Source organism: Temnothorax nylanderi, unplaced genomic scaffold (genome assembly GCF_030848795.1).
Source record: "Temnothorax nylanderi isolate EJ_2023f unplaced genomic scaffold, tnyl_v1.0 TNYL_tig0001_pilon, whole genome shotgun sequence".
Taxonomy (NCBI): domain Eukaryota; kingdom Metazoa; phylum Arthropoda; class Insecta; order Hymenoptera; family Formicidae; genus Temnothorax; species Temnothorax nylanderi.
In genome coordinates, this window is record NW_027249063.1 from 2,619,262 (window position 1) to 2,640,038 (window position 20,777).

General features: G+C 43.8%; 1 protein-coding gene and 1 long non-coding RNA gene across 2 annotated transcripts in view; one reads left to right on the forward strand and one right to left on the reverse strand.

Annotated features, from left to right (window-relative positions):
* The window catches only part of LOC139776812 (uncharacterized), a 42,554-nt gene extending 41,182 nt beyond the window's left edge, over positions 1-1,372 (forward strand). The window contains exon 5 of the long non-coding RNA XR_011719202.1: positions 1,292-1,372. This is a non-coding gene — a long non-coding RNA (uncharacterized lncRNA). The remainder of the gene's footprint in view (positions 1-1,291) is intronic.
* LOC139776754 (protein gooseberry) lies at positions 136-17,305 on the reverse strand. Its single transcript, XM_071713686.1, has 6 exons — positions 17,222-17,305; positions 10,137-10,450; positions 9,487-9,616; positions 5,306-5,477; positions 4,836-5,111; positions 136-1,540 (listed from the first exon to the last, which is right to left on the reverse strand). Exons 1-6 carry the CDS (start codon positions 17,274-17,276, stop codon positions 1,288-1,290), a joined length of 1,200 nt encoding a protein of 399 aa, XP_071569787.1. The 5' UTR covers positions 17,277-17,305; the 3' UTR covers positions 136-1,287.
* Between the last annotated feature and the right edge of the window lie 3,472 nt (positions 17,306-20,777).

The window sequence follows — 20,777 nt, forward strand, 5'->3', positions numbered from 1 at the left end:
TGTTTCCTGCGACGACGGGCTTGTGATCAACGACGGGTTCGCGGGGGCGGCTGAAAACCGGGAGACAAGCCTGACGATTCGGGACCGATCGCGAATTATTCACGCACCGCTTTTTAGGCCGGCCGTCTCTTTAAATATTGCCCGGGTCTCTCGCGGGGTACGCATGTAAAGGGAAGGAGATAACATCGTTTTCTAAGATATGTGTGATAAGTTTCAGTCAACAAATCTGTTACCACAGTTACACGCCTACAAACTTTCAATTTTATTCGATATTAATGGAAGTTAAATGTGCACTTACCTTGCGAGCGAATGAATTATTGATGAGAGAAATTAGCAGTATAGTGGAAGGACACGACGAATTTTTCGCATAGTCCATTTATTTATGTAACGTTGCATTATACAAATCGGGTATAACTGTCGTGTCGACACGTTATGTGCGATGTATATACAATAATTGAACTGGCCAATTGGATAACTTGTGGGAATAAGGTATGTTACAACGTCGATTGTGATAAGAATATTTTTATCAGTAACTTTCTTACCATTTAATACGATCATAAATATGTACAGCTTTATCCATAAAATATACGCGAGTCATACGTGAATATATATATAGAGACATTTGCATTATATTATTACTATAATAAGGCAATTCTAAGGCGGTAAAGTACCCGAGGCATCATTGTTGTACAACTGCCAAGTGCTAATCACTCTAACGAATAAATCTTCGTAATTACGACACTTCTCGGAAGTCGGTCTACCTACGTCTACGCGTACGACTTAAACGTGAGTTTAACTCTATCATAAATATGCAGTAGCTTCGCCGTGGAAAGGCTTACGCGTATCCGCGTATTATCTATAAAGCGGTTAAGATATATTTACAATCGTTTTGCGTCTTATGCCATAAATTACTGATATTACATAAATAAAAAGAAAATCTCTCCAAATTTCAAAGACTATATAACACATTTTACATCTACTTTAATCGGAAGCCATTCCAGAAACGATATTGCGATAAAGTCGTCGCCGAAAGAATATCTTCTTAGTTTCTGATAAAAGTAACAACGTACAATATAACACAAGTAATTATTTAACAATAAAAGCTAAGAGAAGTGTATTCTTATATAGAGTACACTTCGACCAGAAATCTTTACAAGACGCGCGCAAATATTTTTACCAATTCAAATCCAGTCTAAAAAAAAAAACAAAATAAATAACAGTAACGATTTTTTTTAAACCCCTGTAATTGCGTGCAATTGATGTGCGATCGTTTTCTCGTGGTTAAATTCAGTGAACTCTTCCGCAAACCTGAGAATCGATGCCGCCCAAGTACGGATATCCGCTCTTCGCCTCGCTGGGGCTGTGCGGAGTCACGTGGGGCGCCATCCCCGTCGAGACTGGCACCCCGGAAGAGGATGCACCACCTTGCACCATGCAGGCGCTCATGTTGGACCCGGTCGGGCTGACGCTGCCCCCCAGACTGCCCAGATTGAGATTGGAGGCAAGGTTGCTGCTGCCGTAATGGGAGGGGTTGAACAATCTGCAACAGGCGAGATCGAATGTCAGCTTATAATAAGGAAATAAATGACGTGAAAATGACAAAATATAATTTATTTCGGCCAGTGTTGATTCTTGTAGAGCTGTGTCAAACATATCTTGTATGGTTCGAGATTCATTTTTAGTAAATAATGCAAAATATATTATATAATATATTATAAAACTTCTACATTTTTCTATCTTGTATTAATATGATATCTGAATCTAAATCTTTCTCTAAACACAAATTACGTAAATAATGAGAGAATATATTAGGCTTTTATTAATTGCTACATATGCGTTTCTATTAACAATGCAAGAGTATTCAACTTGCAATCTTAATTTTAGAAAGGCCTGGGAAGATTCTTTTATTAAAATTGTGAAATTATGAATATGATATAACAATCGACAAGCTTATTAAATATTGATAATAAAAGGAATATTCTCTCACGAGTCGCATATATCAATCGGCAGTTAAAAAAAATACATTAGGTACTCGCCAATATTCACAATTATATCTCCATTCGACATCTTGAATATAAATTAACTATTGTGCATATATGTGTATACGGACACGTGGGGAGTTATACACCGCGATACGATGGAACGAGTCGCACAATGGTGAAAGGTGTCCACACACGGTAATACGAAAATGAAATTCCGGCGTGTGGTTCTCTCCAAAGTGGTTACTGCCATTTGCAAGGCGATACCGCACTCATACACGCTCTGCGAATCGGTTAGGGCGTGTCGAGGGCGGCAGCGGCCGATTTTCAAACACCGTCGCGGCCCTTTGAGCATACACTACTGTGATTAAGGATCTCAGATCGTTGTCCCTTGAGTAAAGCTCTTACTCTTATTACGATATTGTTATTCTTTAAACTTAGAACTTAAAAAATAAATATAATTATTTTTCAGCATATGTGTAAATATGGACGGAAGAAGGAAAACCAGTCATATCCTTTAGTATATTTAGACTTTTGGAGGAACAGATTCAAACTCCTGATAGTATCTATAAATGATATTAAAAGGTAAAATTACGTACATTTACATTGACACGTTGGTGACATATTAAAAAGAAACGATTGATGTGTAAGAAATGAAATTAGACAAAGTCCAGAGCCATAAGAAATCAATTCTTAATTAAAATAAACTTGAAACGCGTATCGATATTTTCAGACGATTAAAGCGTACAATTGTAAAACGAAGTCGGCCCTTTGAGCGTTTCGCCATGACGCTTAAGCACCCTAAATCCCGTCGGTGTTGGGCCTAGTTCGCACTATAACTTTATTTCTTTTCCCCTTTTTTTCTTATTTAGAAGGTAGCGCGACGTTTCTTGGCGGAAGCCGCGCGATTTATCGACCATACTCCGCCCTACGAATCTATTTTCATGCAGAAGAATGTCTCCCTATCCGCTCACAAATCAAATTTCTTTCTATGGTCGCGTTAACGAATTCTTAAGAATTTAGTGACGACCGAAATTTACAGCTCGCGATTCTCCGGAATTAAAATCGGCCGTCAAATAAAATATGGAACTTACATTAAATATTCTCCCGGCAAGGACAAGCTGACTTCGAGTTTCTTCCCGTACCATTAGGAAAATTCAGAAAAACGTTAATTTTGCTGCATAAAATGCCTTTGATTTCTCGATGTTAAAACTTGTCTGGACTTTTTGATTAGAATTAAAGTGACTCATTATTACTTTTCTACATCTCCTGCTAATATACAATAGCTTCTGTACTATTTGAACATGGAATACTTTCGAGTTTCAAAATTTATTTTCTACTGCTAAGAAAGACATCATTAACAGGACTCGTGATTTTCTAACGTCTTGAGAGTTTTTACATTAGTCGAAAAACCACATTGACATTTTCTTCCCAGATGGAATGCATTGTTAACGTGACTCATTGCCGTTCCATGACAATCCGTAGTTTCTGCGCTTGGTCTAAACGTGAAACTGCAAAAAACGGGGACAACCATCGACAGCAACGAAATCGTTCGCTCGAACTCGAGAGAGCCGACGACCACGAAGAAGCGACCCCCCACGAGGTAGGCTGACGCTCCACCGGGGGTCCACGAGTATTATCCCGGATGTTTAAAACCGGCGAGAAGCTTCGCTCGGCGCGCCACGTGATGGCTCGGCACGGTGAGCCAGTCCGTTGTTGTACAAGGGCCCCGAAGGGGCCCAAGCGAGACAGTAAGCTCGGAACATCGCCGCGAGAAAGATGCGCGCGCGGCAACGCGCGGAGATAAAGACGGCGAAGCCGGGGTGTTTCGAACAATTAATTCAGCCATTGTGGCGTAATAACAGGTTGCTCCGGTGGCCGGGTTGCTACAGTGTGTTGTTACACGCCGAGCGGACGAGCCGATTCACTTGAGGCCGAGAGATAGAAAGGGAGAGAAAGAGGAAAGCGAGAGGGGGGGCGACGGAGAGCACACGGGGGAACGAGGAAGCGAGAGAAAGAGAGGCCAACGGGGCCCTGCCGACACGTTTTCTGTGTGGTCCTCAATTATGTTGCTTCTTGGGCCTCCGTAATGAAACGCTACCGGCTAATAATCCAACCCTGGGTCTTGATCCTTCGGCGCGGGGTGTATGTACCTGCGCCCGTGATCCAGCTTTAACCGATCGCGGCAGCGCCGCGAGGTAGCGACGATCGATCGCGGATAATCGTTGCGGGGGTGTTCACGAACGAGAGATAACGCATTCGATTACGCATCCACGTGACTTCGGATCGCTCGGAAAACGAATAGGGTAAGGAGAGGCTGTTTAAGTCAGTTAAAGAAACAAATCAGATACAACATTTTCAACATAAAAAGCCAAAAAGTCCCATGACTAAAAAAAGCCCTTCTCGACCTTGAAAATTGAAAGACTCGTCTCTGGCTGGAAAATTTTTTTATCTGATTTTTTCATTAATTGACTCAAATAGTCCCTCCTTATCCTAGCCCATCCTTATCGAATTTTATGAGCTAACAATAAGGATAAAATAATACTATAATTAAACTTTATTAAAAATTTTTTTGCGTAAATAAATCGTTAATATTTGAAGGATAAAATTACAAGGAATGATTAGATTTTTGCATTAAGAAAACGATTCAAAGAATCTGAAAGGATATCTAATAATAATGAAAAATTCCGACGAGATTCGTGCATAACGCACGAAAGATTGATACGAGGGACCGATTATAATAAATCAGCTATTTTCGTGATCTATGTTACGCCGTTAACGCGACTCTCTCTCCTTTCTGTCCGATCGGAAAATTGATATTTGACAAATAATGCATTATTAGTCGCTAAAACTTACCCGTAATTGTCCGGAGTCGCCCGCGGCCATTGCTGCTGTGCGTAATAGTTCTCCCCGTAGTTGTAATGCTGAGAATAGCTGGCGGTGGTTGCTGCGGCAGCAGCAACACTCGCCTGTCCGTAGCCTTGATAGCTCTCAGCACCGTTGCCGTAGTGTTGGGCCTGGAAGGGTAGACTCATGTTGAAGGCGTTCAGTTGTTGGCTGTTGAGCTGTTTGCGAAGCCTGGCGCGCCTGTTGCTGAACCAGACCTGTACTCGCGCTTCCGTTAACTTCGTTCTGCGAAGAAAGGACACCCACGAATATCAGTAAAAATGTAAATAACGCAAATTTATCGTTTACGCTATCACAAAGTCTACAGCATTATAATTTCGCAATTTCCTGCGATGTGTAACTTCAGCCACATTTGAATTAATTTTTTTAACACGTGATTTTTGTATGAAACAGAAGGTATTCCTAAAGAAAAAACTTACTTTTGTGCGAGTTCCTCTCTGGTGTACACATCAGGATACTGCGTCCGATGAAAAGCCGCTTCCAGCTGCTCCAGTTGTTCGCCAGTAAAGGTGGTCCTGCTTCTGCGTTGTTTCCTCTTCAGCGCAATGCCAGGTTCGCTTTCCGTGTCGGAATCATCGCCGCTACTTCCACCTGAAGATAATCAAAGATCACGTCCGTTTAAATACTCAATTTCGTCATTAAACATTCATTTCAGAAGCTTGCGTATTATTATTAGCGGGCTCGCCTCAGGACAGATAAAGTCATTTTACTATCCCGTCGATTGTAAAAATATGACACATTAAAGGAAATACGCGAATACTCCACACCCGGGCATTAAAACATCGTCGATAGTTGCCGAGAGGAGAGACGCGAGCGTGCGTTCCTTAATAGCGGCGAGAGCATCTCTCGGTCCAGCACGTGCTGCACGTCAGATACCGAAGATAGGAAGCGAGTCGTTCACGCCCACAGTTCACACGCCGGTCTCAGCAACCCACCATTAAGACCCTTCTGATTACAGCCGTGCCCAGCCGAACCTATACTAAACTAAAACACCGGAGAAATTAGGGTCCGCCGCGAAGAAATTAAGTTCTTTGACATGTCCCGTCCCACCCGAGCTAAACGAAAGCCCGTTCCGAAAGGGAACCGTTGTCTGGCCCCACGAGACACTATTTATGGAATTTCGAGTTTGATTTGTAACCCCTTCGGACCTAATTTGTTCTCCACGGTTTGTCCCTGTTACGCTCACCTCAACAACTACATCGATAACTCAGACCGATGAGACTTAATATAAATAATTTTAACATGTTTTTTTTTATTTCAAAAATTTTAATAAAGTTTATCAATTATTTTATTTCTACTGAACAACCAATAGTTTCCTTCCATAAGAACACATTTTCTTATAAATTGCAATGGATGTGTTATTGATTAGCGTGCAATTTCTGGGCGTATCGAGGTAGCGTCGGGAGTCCTGCGTCTCTTTTTACAGCTGTACTCCGTAATTTACAAACTTATTCGCGGATTAAGTCGATCGACCGACGGGAATAAACGTCTAAATCAATAGCACCTGCGCGAACATCAGGCAGAATTCGAAAACCACGAAGTGCATGGCGGTTCCTGGCAGATTAAAGACTGCCGCTCGCTCGTAAATCGTCGCGAGACTTTCAGGAGCATGCCCTGGCGATTTTTCGGGATCCTAACGCTTTTCACGAGCTATCAGCGCCCGCTGATATTCCATGAATCTGGGACCGAACACATACATCAAAAATAGATTGCAATCACCTGAAGCTGCCAGAAAATAATTACTAGCATACGTTACTAAATTTGTCTCAAGTAAAAATCTTGTTTTACATTAAAATCACGCAATGTGTATATGAATAAATTACCATTTATACATTTTAGTGACATAAAGATAAAAATAGATAGTACTGTTTAATAAAAGAAAATTTTTATCAATGCTATATATAACGAAGAAATAATTTTGCGTAAGGTCGTGGTGCTTATAACGGGATTATTTACCACTTGTAAAACTTTCTGTAGCTTTTAATCAAGCGCGGTATGGCAAGCGCGACGTTTTGCGCGATTGCCGTTCGCCGAGAAGCGTCGACGTAAACATCAGCGAGGAAGATCGAGATGCTAAACAATTACTATCGGAGAGATGACCGGCGCGGCGCGGCGTGGCGAGGCGAGGCGATCGCCGTCCCGGGCGCGGCAAACGACGGAGGTCTCAATCACGAGTCTGCCCCGCAGTAAGAGAGCATCTAAATCAATAGAGGGTGCCGTTGCGTTCCGCGAACAAGCGGGCACGGGGTGTGTTGTTGGCGGTTTGTAAGATTAGAGGCAGGCGGCCGGGTACGAAGCCGAGGAAGACCACACGCCGCGGTTGGTGCCCGCGTAGGTATATATATGCGCGCGCGAGGGGCACCGCCGTCCTCCTTGCACACCGTCGTGGAATCCACGCCGGGGCCACTCCGTCCTCGTCGTCTCGTTCCTCAGGTTCGACTGCTCGCTCCTCTTAGTCGTTCCACCCGATTTCTTCTCTTTCACGTACCTCCGACTCTGCTCCACCTGACTTCCTCCTTCTCTGCACGCGCTACGCCCCGATCTGCCCCTCTCTCTCTCTCTCTCTCTCTCTCTCTCTCTTGTCCCTCCGCGATCGTTCCTCCCGATTTCTTTTACGGAGAGACAGACCGCGGGGTTATTTATCGCGCGTGTTCCTGGCTACCGGAACCGCCGGGTGATCTTGCATTCTGGGACTGACATGCCGGCGAGGGGAGAAAGGTGCGCGGAAGATGAATGGACGCGGAGCGAAATGATTGAAGTGTGTATTTGTGAGACCTTTTAAGTTCCCTCGTGTTGATTGCATCGTGCATCCGATCCTACTAGATTTGCTATTTCTCATTTTGTCGCTATTTAATGTCGCTTTATATTTAACCATCATTCATTTAACTTCTCGAAGAAAAAAAGTAATTAATATAAGACAGAAGAATATATTAATAGAAAATTAAATTTGTGCGCTATTAAACACTCGGCAAGTATTCTTGTAGAGAGAGAGAGAGAGAAATATCTAGGAAAATATATCCCTATCCGTATTCTGTTACTCGACTATGATGATGTGTTATTATCGCATTAGTGCATCAATCGCTCAAGTTATCTCGCTCTTCCTCCTCGCGTTCCCCGATCCACGCTATCCGCGTCGTAAGCCGATCCAATACATTGCCGACTTCAGTGCTAAACCATCACGCTGCGATCGAATAAGAAGAACGAAGGTTCTCTACGTCCGAGACGCGCATTCAAAAAGAATCGCGTCTTCCCCCGCTTCTTCTTCCTCTTCTTCGTCCACCGTCTCCTCTCCTTTCGCGCGGCGGTGCATTAGCGGCGGGAACAGCGCCTGACTTTCTTCTTGTTCCTCCCCTTTGTTCGAATCATAATACATAATTTACCCGGCCTGCAAACGCGGCGAACCCAATAAAGATCCTATGCGTCTTCCTCGGGACTTTTATCGAAGTATTCGTAATTGAATCGCTACCTTCGGGCAGTTTTATCTCGACATCGCGACTTATTATGAACGATTCTTCATTGCACGTAAAATATATCGTAAAATAAATCAATCGCTTTATTTAGAATACAGACCTTCTCGTAACGAAGACGTAACCATTCTTTCATTGCTCTATTCATTTTTCCAATTCTCTATTTTAGTTCTCATTTATATCTCATTAAATCGTGTTGTAATATTTATTTGCCACGAAAACACATTTCTAACGGATGATAGGAATAACGTCAAGAAGATGAAAGTCGCTTTCATATCAGCAGCGTAAAAAGATTGGTCGATGCGACAGGAAGAAGCAACAGGTCTGGCAGCACAATCCGTGAATCCTCGCGCGAAGTTGCAATCTCGGGCATACGTCTAATCAAAACTAAATCTTCCCGACGAAGGTAATAAACTCGACACATCTACGCGCCACGGGACGCCTAATATTTCTTCGCGCCCCTTACCGCCGGTAATAAATAAAAAAGAAAGGAATTCCCCTTTACGTTCGCCGACCAGACCTATATTCCTACCAATTCTCAGCGTGCCCACGAAACTGCTGGATACTTCAATAAGGAGAACTTGCGTATATACAGAGACGCTCGTACGCGTCTCGAGACTCGTCCAACGAATGTGAAATAAACGAAATACAAACGATAACGTCGCGCGAAAAGCATCCGCGTATAATAACATCCTTCGGTGCGATCGGTAATTAAACTTCTTATTACTCTCATGTATGAGCTCATAGTTATAAAGGCGTTAAAAACTTTCAATTTTAGAGACTTTACGCTAACGACTTCCCGATCGCGTTACGTGTATGGAAAAAAATGGCGAGTCGTATTTCGGATCGGGCACCTCGAGCATGCCAGCTACAAACAGTCGATCGTCGCGCGGCCACCTTGCCTCAATTAACTTAGTACGACTACGCTGTAATTACGCTTATCGTTCGATTAACCCCGGGCGCTTCATTTGCGTCCGCCCGGTGGTTTATGCAGTGTTAAAACGACGATATACGTATTGCAGACATAGACTCTTTTTCGACGGCGATCCACTCGTCGTGCAGAAAATCTTGATACTATCCGATCTCGGTAGATCGGATCGCGATAATCATAAGGTGTTGCTCATAATACTCACCAAGAATGCCATCGATAGAGTGATTTCTGCGCAGATCATCGCCGGGACGCGTCTGGTTGGCTGGTCCGCGAAGAAGTCTGGTGATACTTGACACGGAAGGTGCCGAGGCTTTGTCACAGACTCCATCCTGCTGGCAGAACCGCGTTGGACCAGTTAGCATAATTTTTCTTTCATCCGATTTCTTTTGTGAATTAAATATGACGTTACCCATTCTCGAACGATTCAGCTAATATAATAACAGATAGATTTCCGTACAATGCAATATCGTATTTTACACACGCTTGTTTTAACACATCCGTCTTATATTGTTTTAGTATACATAATCACTCGAAGCTTAAATCGAGATTAAGGATTCGAAACATAAAAAGAAGCGGAATACAAAATCAGAATTTGAAAACAAAATTCAAAATTAAACCTGTAACATTTGACATTTAACCATTTAAATAAAAAACTCGCAAATCCAAAAGAAACACTCAAAATACAAAACTTAAAATTCTTTAGATGCATTAAAATCTGCATCGTTTACTTTATGAATTTGGCGTTAATTTACCAAAAAAGACAAGCGACCCATAACACTCCGTCTTAAAATACTTCCCTCTCTCGTTTCAAAGAAAAATACAAGCGTAATGGTACGGGCGATATCAACGGACCTTTATCAATTTCTCGCGTATCTCCCAGCTGAAGATTCCAGGGTTCTGCCGCCTGAGATCCTCGATCCTCGCCTCGACTTCCGGCGTGGCAACCCGCGGCTTGCTACCGCCGATTACGCCGGGCCTGATCGATCCTGTTTCCTGATATCGATTCAGGATCTTCGAGACGCAGCCGTGCGAGACCCTTAGCTGCCTCGATATGACGCACGGCCTGACGCCGGCCGCTGCCATCTCGACGATCTTCAAACGGATATGGTTCGGTAATGGACGGCCGTTGATGAACACACCGCCCAGTTGGTTCACGCGACCCTGTCCTGCAAATGTAATAAACGCAGACCTGTTTACCATAATGGCTCGTCACGTGTTGCGCGCGAAGGTGTCTGGTACACATCTATTTCCACAATACGACAGCGACGGGTCATACATGATTATTTAATAATAATGGAATAGGTAAAAGATCGTCACGCGGATTTCAGTGTCGAAGACATCAAAGACGCGAGACGGCGTAGATCGGAGTCGTCACTTTAAAAGACGTAATTTACCGGCGCGAGAAATACAGAAATACGGTTTCTATGAATCGTTTCTACAAAGCAATTATCGACGTTCGAAACTATGTACACGTATATGTAATATAGTGCATTGTAAATACATTGTAACCGCGTGAAACGAGAAGAAAACCTATCGTGCGTTGGATGGTAACGAAGCCGAGGAAAAATAACAAGTTTTCTCGGCGCCGTATGGTACAATGCAGCACAGTGATGCCATTTGCGTAGCCATTTTTCTAAATGAGAATAAGCGGAGTCGCGTACAAAAGTGGCGGGGAAGAAGAAGAAGAAGAACGGGAGGGTCAACTCGCGCAAAAGAGGGCCGCTTAGCGGACAAAGCGCGGCGACACGCGAGGTTCCGCTCAAACACCGCTAATTACCGGTAATTAGCCCACCCCTCCCTCCTCCCTTCCACAACACCCCCCTTAATTAACTTAATTATAATCACGAAGTCAAACAAACGGCGGGCAGAGCGGCCCCCTGGCCAGCGAAGGGGGGCAAAGAAGCGGAATGAGATGCGCGCGGATGCGGTGGCTCTTACGACGCGCCGCGAAGGTGGACGCCTCGCGTGCTTCAGAAAACCACGAAAGAGGACCGCGTCACGAGTTACGGCTCTGGTTTTGCACGGAGTAGTAAAAGCCACGGACAAGGGGACAGAGGGAGACGCCGCGCCGGAGACGAAGCGGCGTTTAAAAGCCCGGGAAGCCCTTAAAAGCGCTCTCTCTTTCGCGCGCGGGGACAATGGGAGAGTCCTCTCGACGGACAACCGGGGGCACAGACGTATCCTGCGTGTTTGTACCTATATTTACATAAAGGAAGCTTTGCATAAGAGAAGACGCACGCTCATGCGCGTCTCGCGAATGCTGCGTGCGATGCTCCGGATCGGAGATTTGACCGATCGTGAAGTTCCTCACAGCAGTGATGTTTACAGCCTGGTGATAAATCGAATGGCGCATATTGCGATCAATTTTAATGTGTTTTGCACTGTTAATTTATATATTTCTTCTACTCGATCATTTTTTTAGGCATTTCTTTAAAAGGCATCTCTTCTGGAAGTAATACTTGAAATATATTTAGAGTGCTCGTGTACTTTATACTACCTCTTCTGTTACCTTTTATAGGACGTTTGATGACTGAAAATTATCCAAGAGCAACAAGAAAAAGTTACGTTTATCGCGGCAGGTTTTAATGGCAAAACGAGCGGGATTCGCTCGAGAGGCGGATTGCGAGTCCTCGGCAATCCAAACATTTTCGCGATCGCATTGGGGACCGACGCGCGCTAGCGCAGCGCCAGTTCGTGATATATTCTCCGCTGGCTACCTGCTGCGAGAAGCGCGGGGCCTAAGGAGTCCGCTAATTACCACGGCGTAATTCAAAAGACGACCCCCTTCCCGGGCGCGTCGAGCTCTCCGGCACAAAAGTAGTCCCGTTTCGTCGTTCATCACGGACCCCGGAGATTTACATCCCCCTCCGTTCCCCTCCGCCGCCCCGCGCCTCCTGCTGCCCCTGCCCCCCTGCCCCTGAGACCCTCTCGCGCTCGGTAAGGACATATCCGCGAGTGCGTGCAACGCACACACTCCCACACACACAAACACACACACACCGGCCGTGCCAGTGTGTATAGGCCGGGTTACGGTCCCGCCGGACACCTCTCCGGTGTATGACGTCAGTCAGGCCGCGGGGCCCGACGGGATTACAGGCAAGATCAAAAGGCGCCGACCGCCGCCGCCGCCGCCGCCGACGACGACGACGAGGACGAGCTTTCGGTGCGAAGCGCGTAAGGATCGCGGATATTCGTGGTAAATTTCTGAAAAAATGGACGAACTAACTAAAGATCGAGAGAAATCGACGAGTAGCGAAATATTAAGTAAATTTAATAATTAGCCGGGGAAAATTAAAGAAAATGTTAAAGTACAGAAATTACCGCGATTAATGGAAATGGAAGAAGGTACAGGGGTCTCAGTAGGCCACAATAACTTCAGAAAAAAAAAGAAATTTAAAGCATTTTATTTTAATAGCTTTTGTAAGCGCTAATATCAATGAAAGGGAAATACACGAGAAAGAGAATTGAAGATAAATCTAATAGCAAATTTTCCCATTGAGATCTCCGTCTGAGATTACAAAAACGGTTAAGAAAATCCGTGTGGAGGCACGAGGCAAATGCCAGGAATGCCAGGCTACTATTCGTCGCACGTGCAAGACATACGCATGCATATGTTCGCCGCACCGCGCCGCGCCGCGCCGCGAACGTTGCATTCTCGCGCGAGGCTCGCTCTTACAAACAGCGGAGATCATAACTCGAGTCACGGAATCGAAAGTTAAATATTACCGTCCGTGCGAGCGGGCCCTTTACTCGCGTTTTTGTTCCCTATCCACCGATGAATATTGTTCGACGCGTTCTTGCGGAACGTGCGTTCGCGGGAGTTTCCCACTGCGTCTCGCACGATTAGTCCCGGTATCGATTGCAAAAGCCCGAGTTACCTATTCTTTTCGATCGGAAATCGAGGTGATTTGTACGTCCGTGGAATCTATGGACCTTTGTCTTGATTCTGAAATACGGCGAAACAGCGTCCCGATGATGAAAAGTAAAAAAGCAAAAAAGCTAGACGCTTGAACAACGAGAAGAAATCTCGTCTCCCTCCGGACTATTTCCCTTTTTTAAATGCCGCGGCATTGAGTTTGGCTGTAACAAAACGATTGTCCCGAGAGGACGATTTAATCCAAACAGCTGATGCGAATGATTTATGTCCTCGCGTAATTTATTATGGCCGCGATCGCGCGGCGGAGTCATTTTCGCGAGATTCGTCCACCGGTTCGTGCCGCGGTGGACCACCCTGTACGAGGGTGTCGGGCGCGACCGCGCCCGGTAAAACGGTCGAAAGAAATAATTTCCAGCATGAATTATTGATAACGGGTGATTGATTGTTCAGCGATCAAGACTTAATGTCCATGATCCGCGTGCGGACGTGACGAGATAACGGGGTGGGCCCGTGTCTGATTTGAATTCGCCCGACGAAGCGTCGCGCATCGTTAATTTTTACCTGCGAGGCAACACGGCGGCCTCGGTAGGGGCCGAGGGTGCTCTTAGACACGGAGGTGCTTAGAGAATTCCGAAATAATTGCGACGTACGTCGGCCGGCCGTTCATTACCCCGCGTGTCGCGAGACGTCAATTAAACCCTTTTTTCCTCCCCCCCCCCCCAGATCGGCCTCGATAAATTATTACGTGCGAAGAGCTCCGACGCACACTGTACTTTGCGGCCGCGACACTACCGCGGTTCACGAGCCGCGAGCCGTGCAATTACGCTCTCTACGAAACTTTTCTTTATGATAATGATCCCTCGTGCCCCTTGTCGCGGCAGCCCCCTTCTCGCTCTTAAGCGGTAATAACAACGTGTTATCTGGGTATTAATTGAATCTCATTAAGGATCGGCATCGAGGTATGCGATCGCTCCAATTTTCGCGTGATGAAGTACGTGGAGCGTCTCACGGCCCGCAGGAATTACGGGATACGATCGCTAAATTTGTTATTCGAGGCTTTTAGCTGTAACTGATCATCATCCAATTACGACAACAGAGCCCCTCTCGAGGCCACTTCAATCGCGCATCGTTTCATCTGGCGTTTCTGATTACCGTGTGACTCGACAATCTTTGGGAAACAATTGAGAGAGATTCATATAATCTCTCAATATATTATATTATGTATTAATATATAATATAAAAAAATACATTAGGACTCAACGCGCGAGCCCCGGACCCAAAATCTAAGATCGTCTATTGGCCCCCTTTGAACCCTTCAACTTTTATCTGAAACATTTTTCTTTAAAATGTATTGTTCAAGAGATATTTGAGGTAGGCAGCATTTAAAATGGGTCATACTGTATATATTTATATTTAATCCTTTATACATAAAGAGTAACAAAAAAGAAAAATGTTCACAGAAAAAAAGAATATTCTTGATTTAAAGAGTTTAGTTTCAACGTGGAAATCTTGAAATGAGATTATTTGATTGAGATTATTGCGTTAAACGAAGAAAACTTGCTTAAATGAAGTCATTTATTTAGTTGAACCAAAAAAAGTTAAAATAAAAAGTTAAAATTCTTAATAAAACTATAGATTGTTGCGTATACATGAGTATTATAAGTCTTGATTTGACACTTCCTTTTTCTCTGTGTACATGTTGACAAATTATGTAACTGAAGAAGGTATAGAAAAAGATATATACTATTGAAAATTTATGAGAAAGTGTTATTATATAGCATTAATTCTTGAGTATATCAATATACAATTTTTTAAAATAAAAGCCATATCGTTTCCGCGACGAGCTTAACGATAATTGCCGAGCGGCGCGCGTACGAAACGATTCCAAGAGAGAGAGAGCAAGGGGTCAATTTCGCAGGCACCGAGCGGAGCGACGAAAGTTCCGTTGCGTCGATTACGCAATCTACCGTGATACGAATGCGGCGATCGGTCCCCCAGATGGAGAATCGGAGGAGATGAGAGCGGAAGGTGCACGCGCGTACCTGAGTGGGAGTAACCGCATGTACCGAAGGGATGCATGTACTCAGTGCGTGCGGTGTGAGTTCCGAGTCGCGCGAGGACTTCAATCAACGTGCCGTCGCCCGAGGCCTATCCGATATCAGACATTAGGTACCCACGGGTACGGGATACGGGTACCACCCCGGGTCGACTCTTTTCCAATGATCCGACGCCCACTATACGCGGACCTGTGTATCAGACTTTATTCGAAAGTGACCATCCCCTTCTCTCTCTCTCTCTTTTTCTCTTTCTCTCTCTTTTCCTCGGAACGATGGATAAACAACCGAGATTTAAAGGCGCACGTGAGTGAAAGCGATCCGGATCGTTCACCATCCGGATTCCGGGATCCTTTTTCTGCATTGTGTAGAAGGAATAAAGGATAAGAATGTAAAGAGAAGCTGACCATTTAGTTCTAGAAAATAAGTAAAATCTATTAAGAATAACAATAACATATCATTGTGTTTATTATTATAACAATAATAATAAAAGAGCTAAATGATTAGCTTTTCTTTTCATTTTCATTCTTTATTATTTCTACACACTGCAGAAAGAGGACCCCGAATGATAAATGATTATAATATCATTGTGTAAACTATCGAATAATTGAAATAAAACCCAAGAGAGTCATGCCATTTTTCTATTGTCTCTTTACGAAGTTGAAGCGTTGGTCTCTTCAATTACATACATAATAAATCACAAAGAATGAAAATAGCATATTCTTTTGGTCCGTTACCCCTCGGTTCAAACTGCCCCTCAAAATTTATACGTCAGCGTTGCGCACTGTTCCATGACTCATAAATTACACAATGCAAAACGACGTACGAGCTTCTGTGCGATTACTTATGCACAATCTCTTCCTCTTTCTCTCTGTCCCGGCCTTTAAATCACCATAGTCAACGTGCCACGCGTTACATTGCAAAACACCGACGTATACACAAATTAATCTTTACATCTAGATTACGTAACGGCACCAACTACCGTAAGTTTTTCGCGGGGGTGATAAGCTTTCGGGTTTTGAATTAATCGGCCGGACCGATTGTACGCACGAATCGGAACAGTAACGGTGTTATAAAGATGGCAGAGTCGTTCATCGGGAGTCGCACACGCACGCACTGGCGGACAGCGAATAATTCAGTCAAAGCGCATCGTAAAACCATTAACTTCGGTTGTAAAATATCTGCGGCATCACCGCGGAAATGCCGGCGGGCGTCGAGCGTCGTTGTGAAACTCGCGCTGACGTTAATTGCGAGATATTCTCCATGAGGAAGAGTTTCTAAGAATAGTGTAAGATGTTATTTTGCCTTTACAAAGTTAAACATCGAAATAAATTTTGGGGAAAAAAATTGTGTTATTGTGAAGCTTAGATGTACTAAACATGAGAACATAAATTGTCAAAAACTCAATTCACACATAAAAATGACACGCATTCTCAACGGATTTATATTTCGTGGAAATAAATGTATCTAATTATACTATAATTAACATACAATATTTATTTTTGTAGAAGCGCCGAAGACAAAGTCTCTAATTTTTGTACAGAAAAGCGAGATTACAAAATTGCAAAAATTGTTTTGACATTAACTAATTTTTAAAGCAATTCGAGACAGATTGCTTTAATCAATTTAAAAAATTACATTAATTATTTTATCCTTGCATATTACTATTATAGTATATTGTTACATAAATGGGCAAGTACGATGTTTGTGGACCAACGCATGGTTCATTAGGAAACGTGAGCGTTCTGCCGCTATTATTTTACCAGCAAATTATTCAGAATTCCGTTTCTCGCACAAACTGCAAAGTGTCTTTTCTTTAAACAATCTTTTAGAGGTAATTTTAAGCATCTTTTACACAATCTTCGGAGTTGTATTGTATATTGTGGACTACGTAAGATTTTAAATTAATAATTAGAAATTAAGATATCCATAGAGGAGGAGGAGGGAATCGTTATAAAGTTTTCACGTTTTGCATAAAGTATCTTCACAATTATTAAAAGTCTTACCTTGAAAGGGATAGCCAGTGAAGTAGGGTGCCATGTTGATAGTGCTGACTGCCATCTAGCTGTTCCCGTTTCCAGGAAGGATCTCTTCCCGTTTCTCTCTCTCTTTCTCTCTCTCTCTCTCTCGGTCACCAGCAGCACCAACCACACCAAGGATCGTCACTTCCGTCGATCTCGTGTCCTGCTCACAATCCGAGAGTCACAAGTCGAATCCTCACTTTCTCGCGACGACGAGCAACGTCCAGCGACGGCGACGGCGACACTCGACTTCGCTTCCACCGCGAGGGGCCGAAACGGTAAGGGGGACACTCTCGCGTCGCCCTTTTTCTTTTTTTTAAATTTTCGCTTTGACGCAAAGCAGGACGGGACCTGTTGGCTCCGGGGTCTCGGCTCGAACTGCCGGTTCCTGCGCTCGTGATCGTCGAGGGCACGCAAAAGAAACGAAAGGCAGGCACGAAAGGAGGAATGCCTCCGACGGAAGGCTCCGCCTTCGTCGTGGGGCCCCTTTGAGGAGCGACCAGCCGACGGTCCCAGCCGCGCTCTTTCATGGCTTTTATCGGCGCCGCTGCATTGGTCACCTGCCAGGTGATCTCGCCGCGTTGGAGGTGGTCGCACGTCCAACTCCGCCTTGGAGAACAGACCTTCCTCCACCACCCACACGACGCGGTCGTCGTGTCGTGTTCGCGCTCGACTTACCCTCCCGATGACCGGCGATATCGACATCGCGCGATCGCGAGCTTCCCGCGATCGATCCACGCCGGATTCTTTTGCGGATTTGACATGGCTCGCGCGATTCGTCTTCGAAAAGAGATCCAGATTTCACAGGCGCGCTCAATATTTTCGCGACTCGCAGAAAAGTGTATCAGCAATCTTGATTTTATAGTAATCCCTAAGCTGATAAATATATGAAGAACATATAATTCTAATTAGCTCTTATCTTTTCATTATGCTATAAGTATAAACAATAGTAGGCTCGATTTATCCACAGTATTTAATATTTGTCCATAATAATTTATCCATAATAATTTCTTATAATTTAAGACAGAAATGTTGTTATTTCTACATTTTTTCATTCATGCGTTAAGATTGTCAAATCAAGTTATTAAAATGTAACATTTATATTATATAATACTTAACATGCTGTATGATTTTATTGCAAATGATTTCATTGATTTCTAATTCGACAATTAATCCATATCGTAAATATATTTATAACTTTTCGCTGATCTAATTTTATATTTTCTGATGGAATAATATTGTAAAAAAAAAAACGTAATATTAATATATTATATTACTTAATAGCATATTAATATCGCACGCCGCTTAATCGTCCAATACCTTTCAATGCCGCAATTAGTTGCAGATTTCAGAGCAGCGCACCGCGACGATACGACTTATGAATCCACCGTCGATTTCGTAACGGGCCGAACCAGGGGCTCCCGACACAAATTTACGATATCTAATCTCCCTTTGATTCACACGAGTGCCGCGCGCGGCCGTCGACACTCTCGTCGTGGAACCCGCCCGACCGCCTCCGTGTGCCATCACGCATCGCGTGATCCCGCCAATGAGATCGTGCGAGGTTCTGAGAGGGCCGCTTTACACGATCCCGCGGTCGCGATTCGGCGCGCATCGTTAATTAAAATTAATTACGTTTACCGAGTAATCGTGCGTTTAATTGAATCGCGGGATTCCGCCGCGTCCGCCGCTGGAAGCTTCCGCCCGAGACGAAGGCGGAAAATGGAACGGCGCGGCGGCGAAATCGGCATTCCGCACGGACGCGCTTCTCTTTCCGCGTCCTTGATTTTTCTCATGCCGGCGCGCCGCGTGTATAATCGCGATCGCGACGATATCGTTACATCCCCGTGTAATTAATGCCGTAAAAAGAAAAGAAAAAGAAGAACAATCGTCGTAACTCCCCCGTCCATGAGAGTCGTCGTCGAGGATGGACATACGGGGAAAGCGGGCGATGGGAAAGGCAGGTTGGCGAGTCGGCTTCAAAGAAGATAAAAGGAGAAACACGTTGCAGGGTCCTAGAGCCGCATGCGGAGCACGCATCTCCGTTTCTTTCTTCCTTCCTGGGACATTAGACATTTCGGACGGGCTCCCCGCCGCGGCGAAGCTACCTCGGCTGATTCGCGTGTAATCACTTCGGACATCGACCGAAAAGCCGCGAGGACTCGCTCGGACGAGCATCGCAATCTGGCACAATGGGGCCTTAGGATCAGCACCGCATTAATACACGCGTCAAGCCCTGACGCGTATCGGCTACGACGATAATTCTGTTTGTTCGTACAGGAGTAACGCTCGAAACGATGCGCCGCGTCGAGACATCGCGCACCGCAGTGACGAAACATCGTGATGTGTTAAAGACAGTTTCGGAATAAGGAACAGTAGAATTTTCCGGTGAAAGACAGGAATTTTCCAGCGGTTTACGGCTCTTAAATACAGGTAGTTTGAAAGATGAGACGTTATCACAAAGAAAATGTCATTAAAGACGATCCCGAACAAGAAACAATGGAATTTTGCGGCGAGACACAGCAGACAGTTTTTCGGAATTCGGGGCAATTTGCAAGAAGTGTCGTTCTAAAATTAAACGTGCCGAACTTATTTACGAAAAGATGATGCTAGCTGGATTGTCCAAGTCTACGTTGACAGTACACTCACAGTGTCACTCTTGGCAAAATTGTGAACTATAAGGCGTGACGTTAAAAAGATAAATTGTTCTTGCAACGTACAGCATAATTTTTCGTTTTAGTGCAGTGTTTTTATATTTAAAAGAATAGTGTTAAAATAAACCGAAAACTCCCATTTTATTTCAAGTGTGCAGCTGTCAAACAGCTTATTTTCATTCAAATAAAAGGGAAATTTTCGATATATTTTAAAAAATTTTTGTTATTTTCGTTATTTTTATACATATTTTATACATATTTTTCGTTATTTTTATACATATAATTGAAAAATATTTTTATTTTATTATACGTTGCAAGAATTTTCGTGTATTTTTTCGCTTTTGACGTCATCCAAGATGGGTGCAGTGAATGAAACCAGAAACTTTAAAGGCGATCCTGAACAAGAAACAATGGAATTTTAAGACAAAAGACAGAAGAATTTTAATGGTTCACAGTTCTTAGAATTTGAAGCAATTCACAAGAAGTGTCATTCTAAAGTATCTTGTGTATTTTTATATAGGTTTTGGGCGTCTTGCGTCTAGTGACTTAGCTAAAATGAAAAATTATTGTTAGAGGACCAAAATATCCCATAGACCTAGGTGTTCCTCTAAGTCGACGCCATTCAGAGATACATACTCTTTGAAACATTTAAAAACTAAATGTAATTCTTTCTAAATGGAATTCTTTCATTCGATCCAATGGCAAATAACATTTTTGTTTCATTAGAATTGTCAGATGAAAAAAATTAACTTCTTAAACGATTTGCGAATTCCGGTGACCTATTCAGCAACGGATGTCACATTTTCCATAGTCTATTATACGCATATCTATCGATTAATATGCGACTCATTACTAAATGTGAGGGGCCCAATAAATGAGCAAGGTTC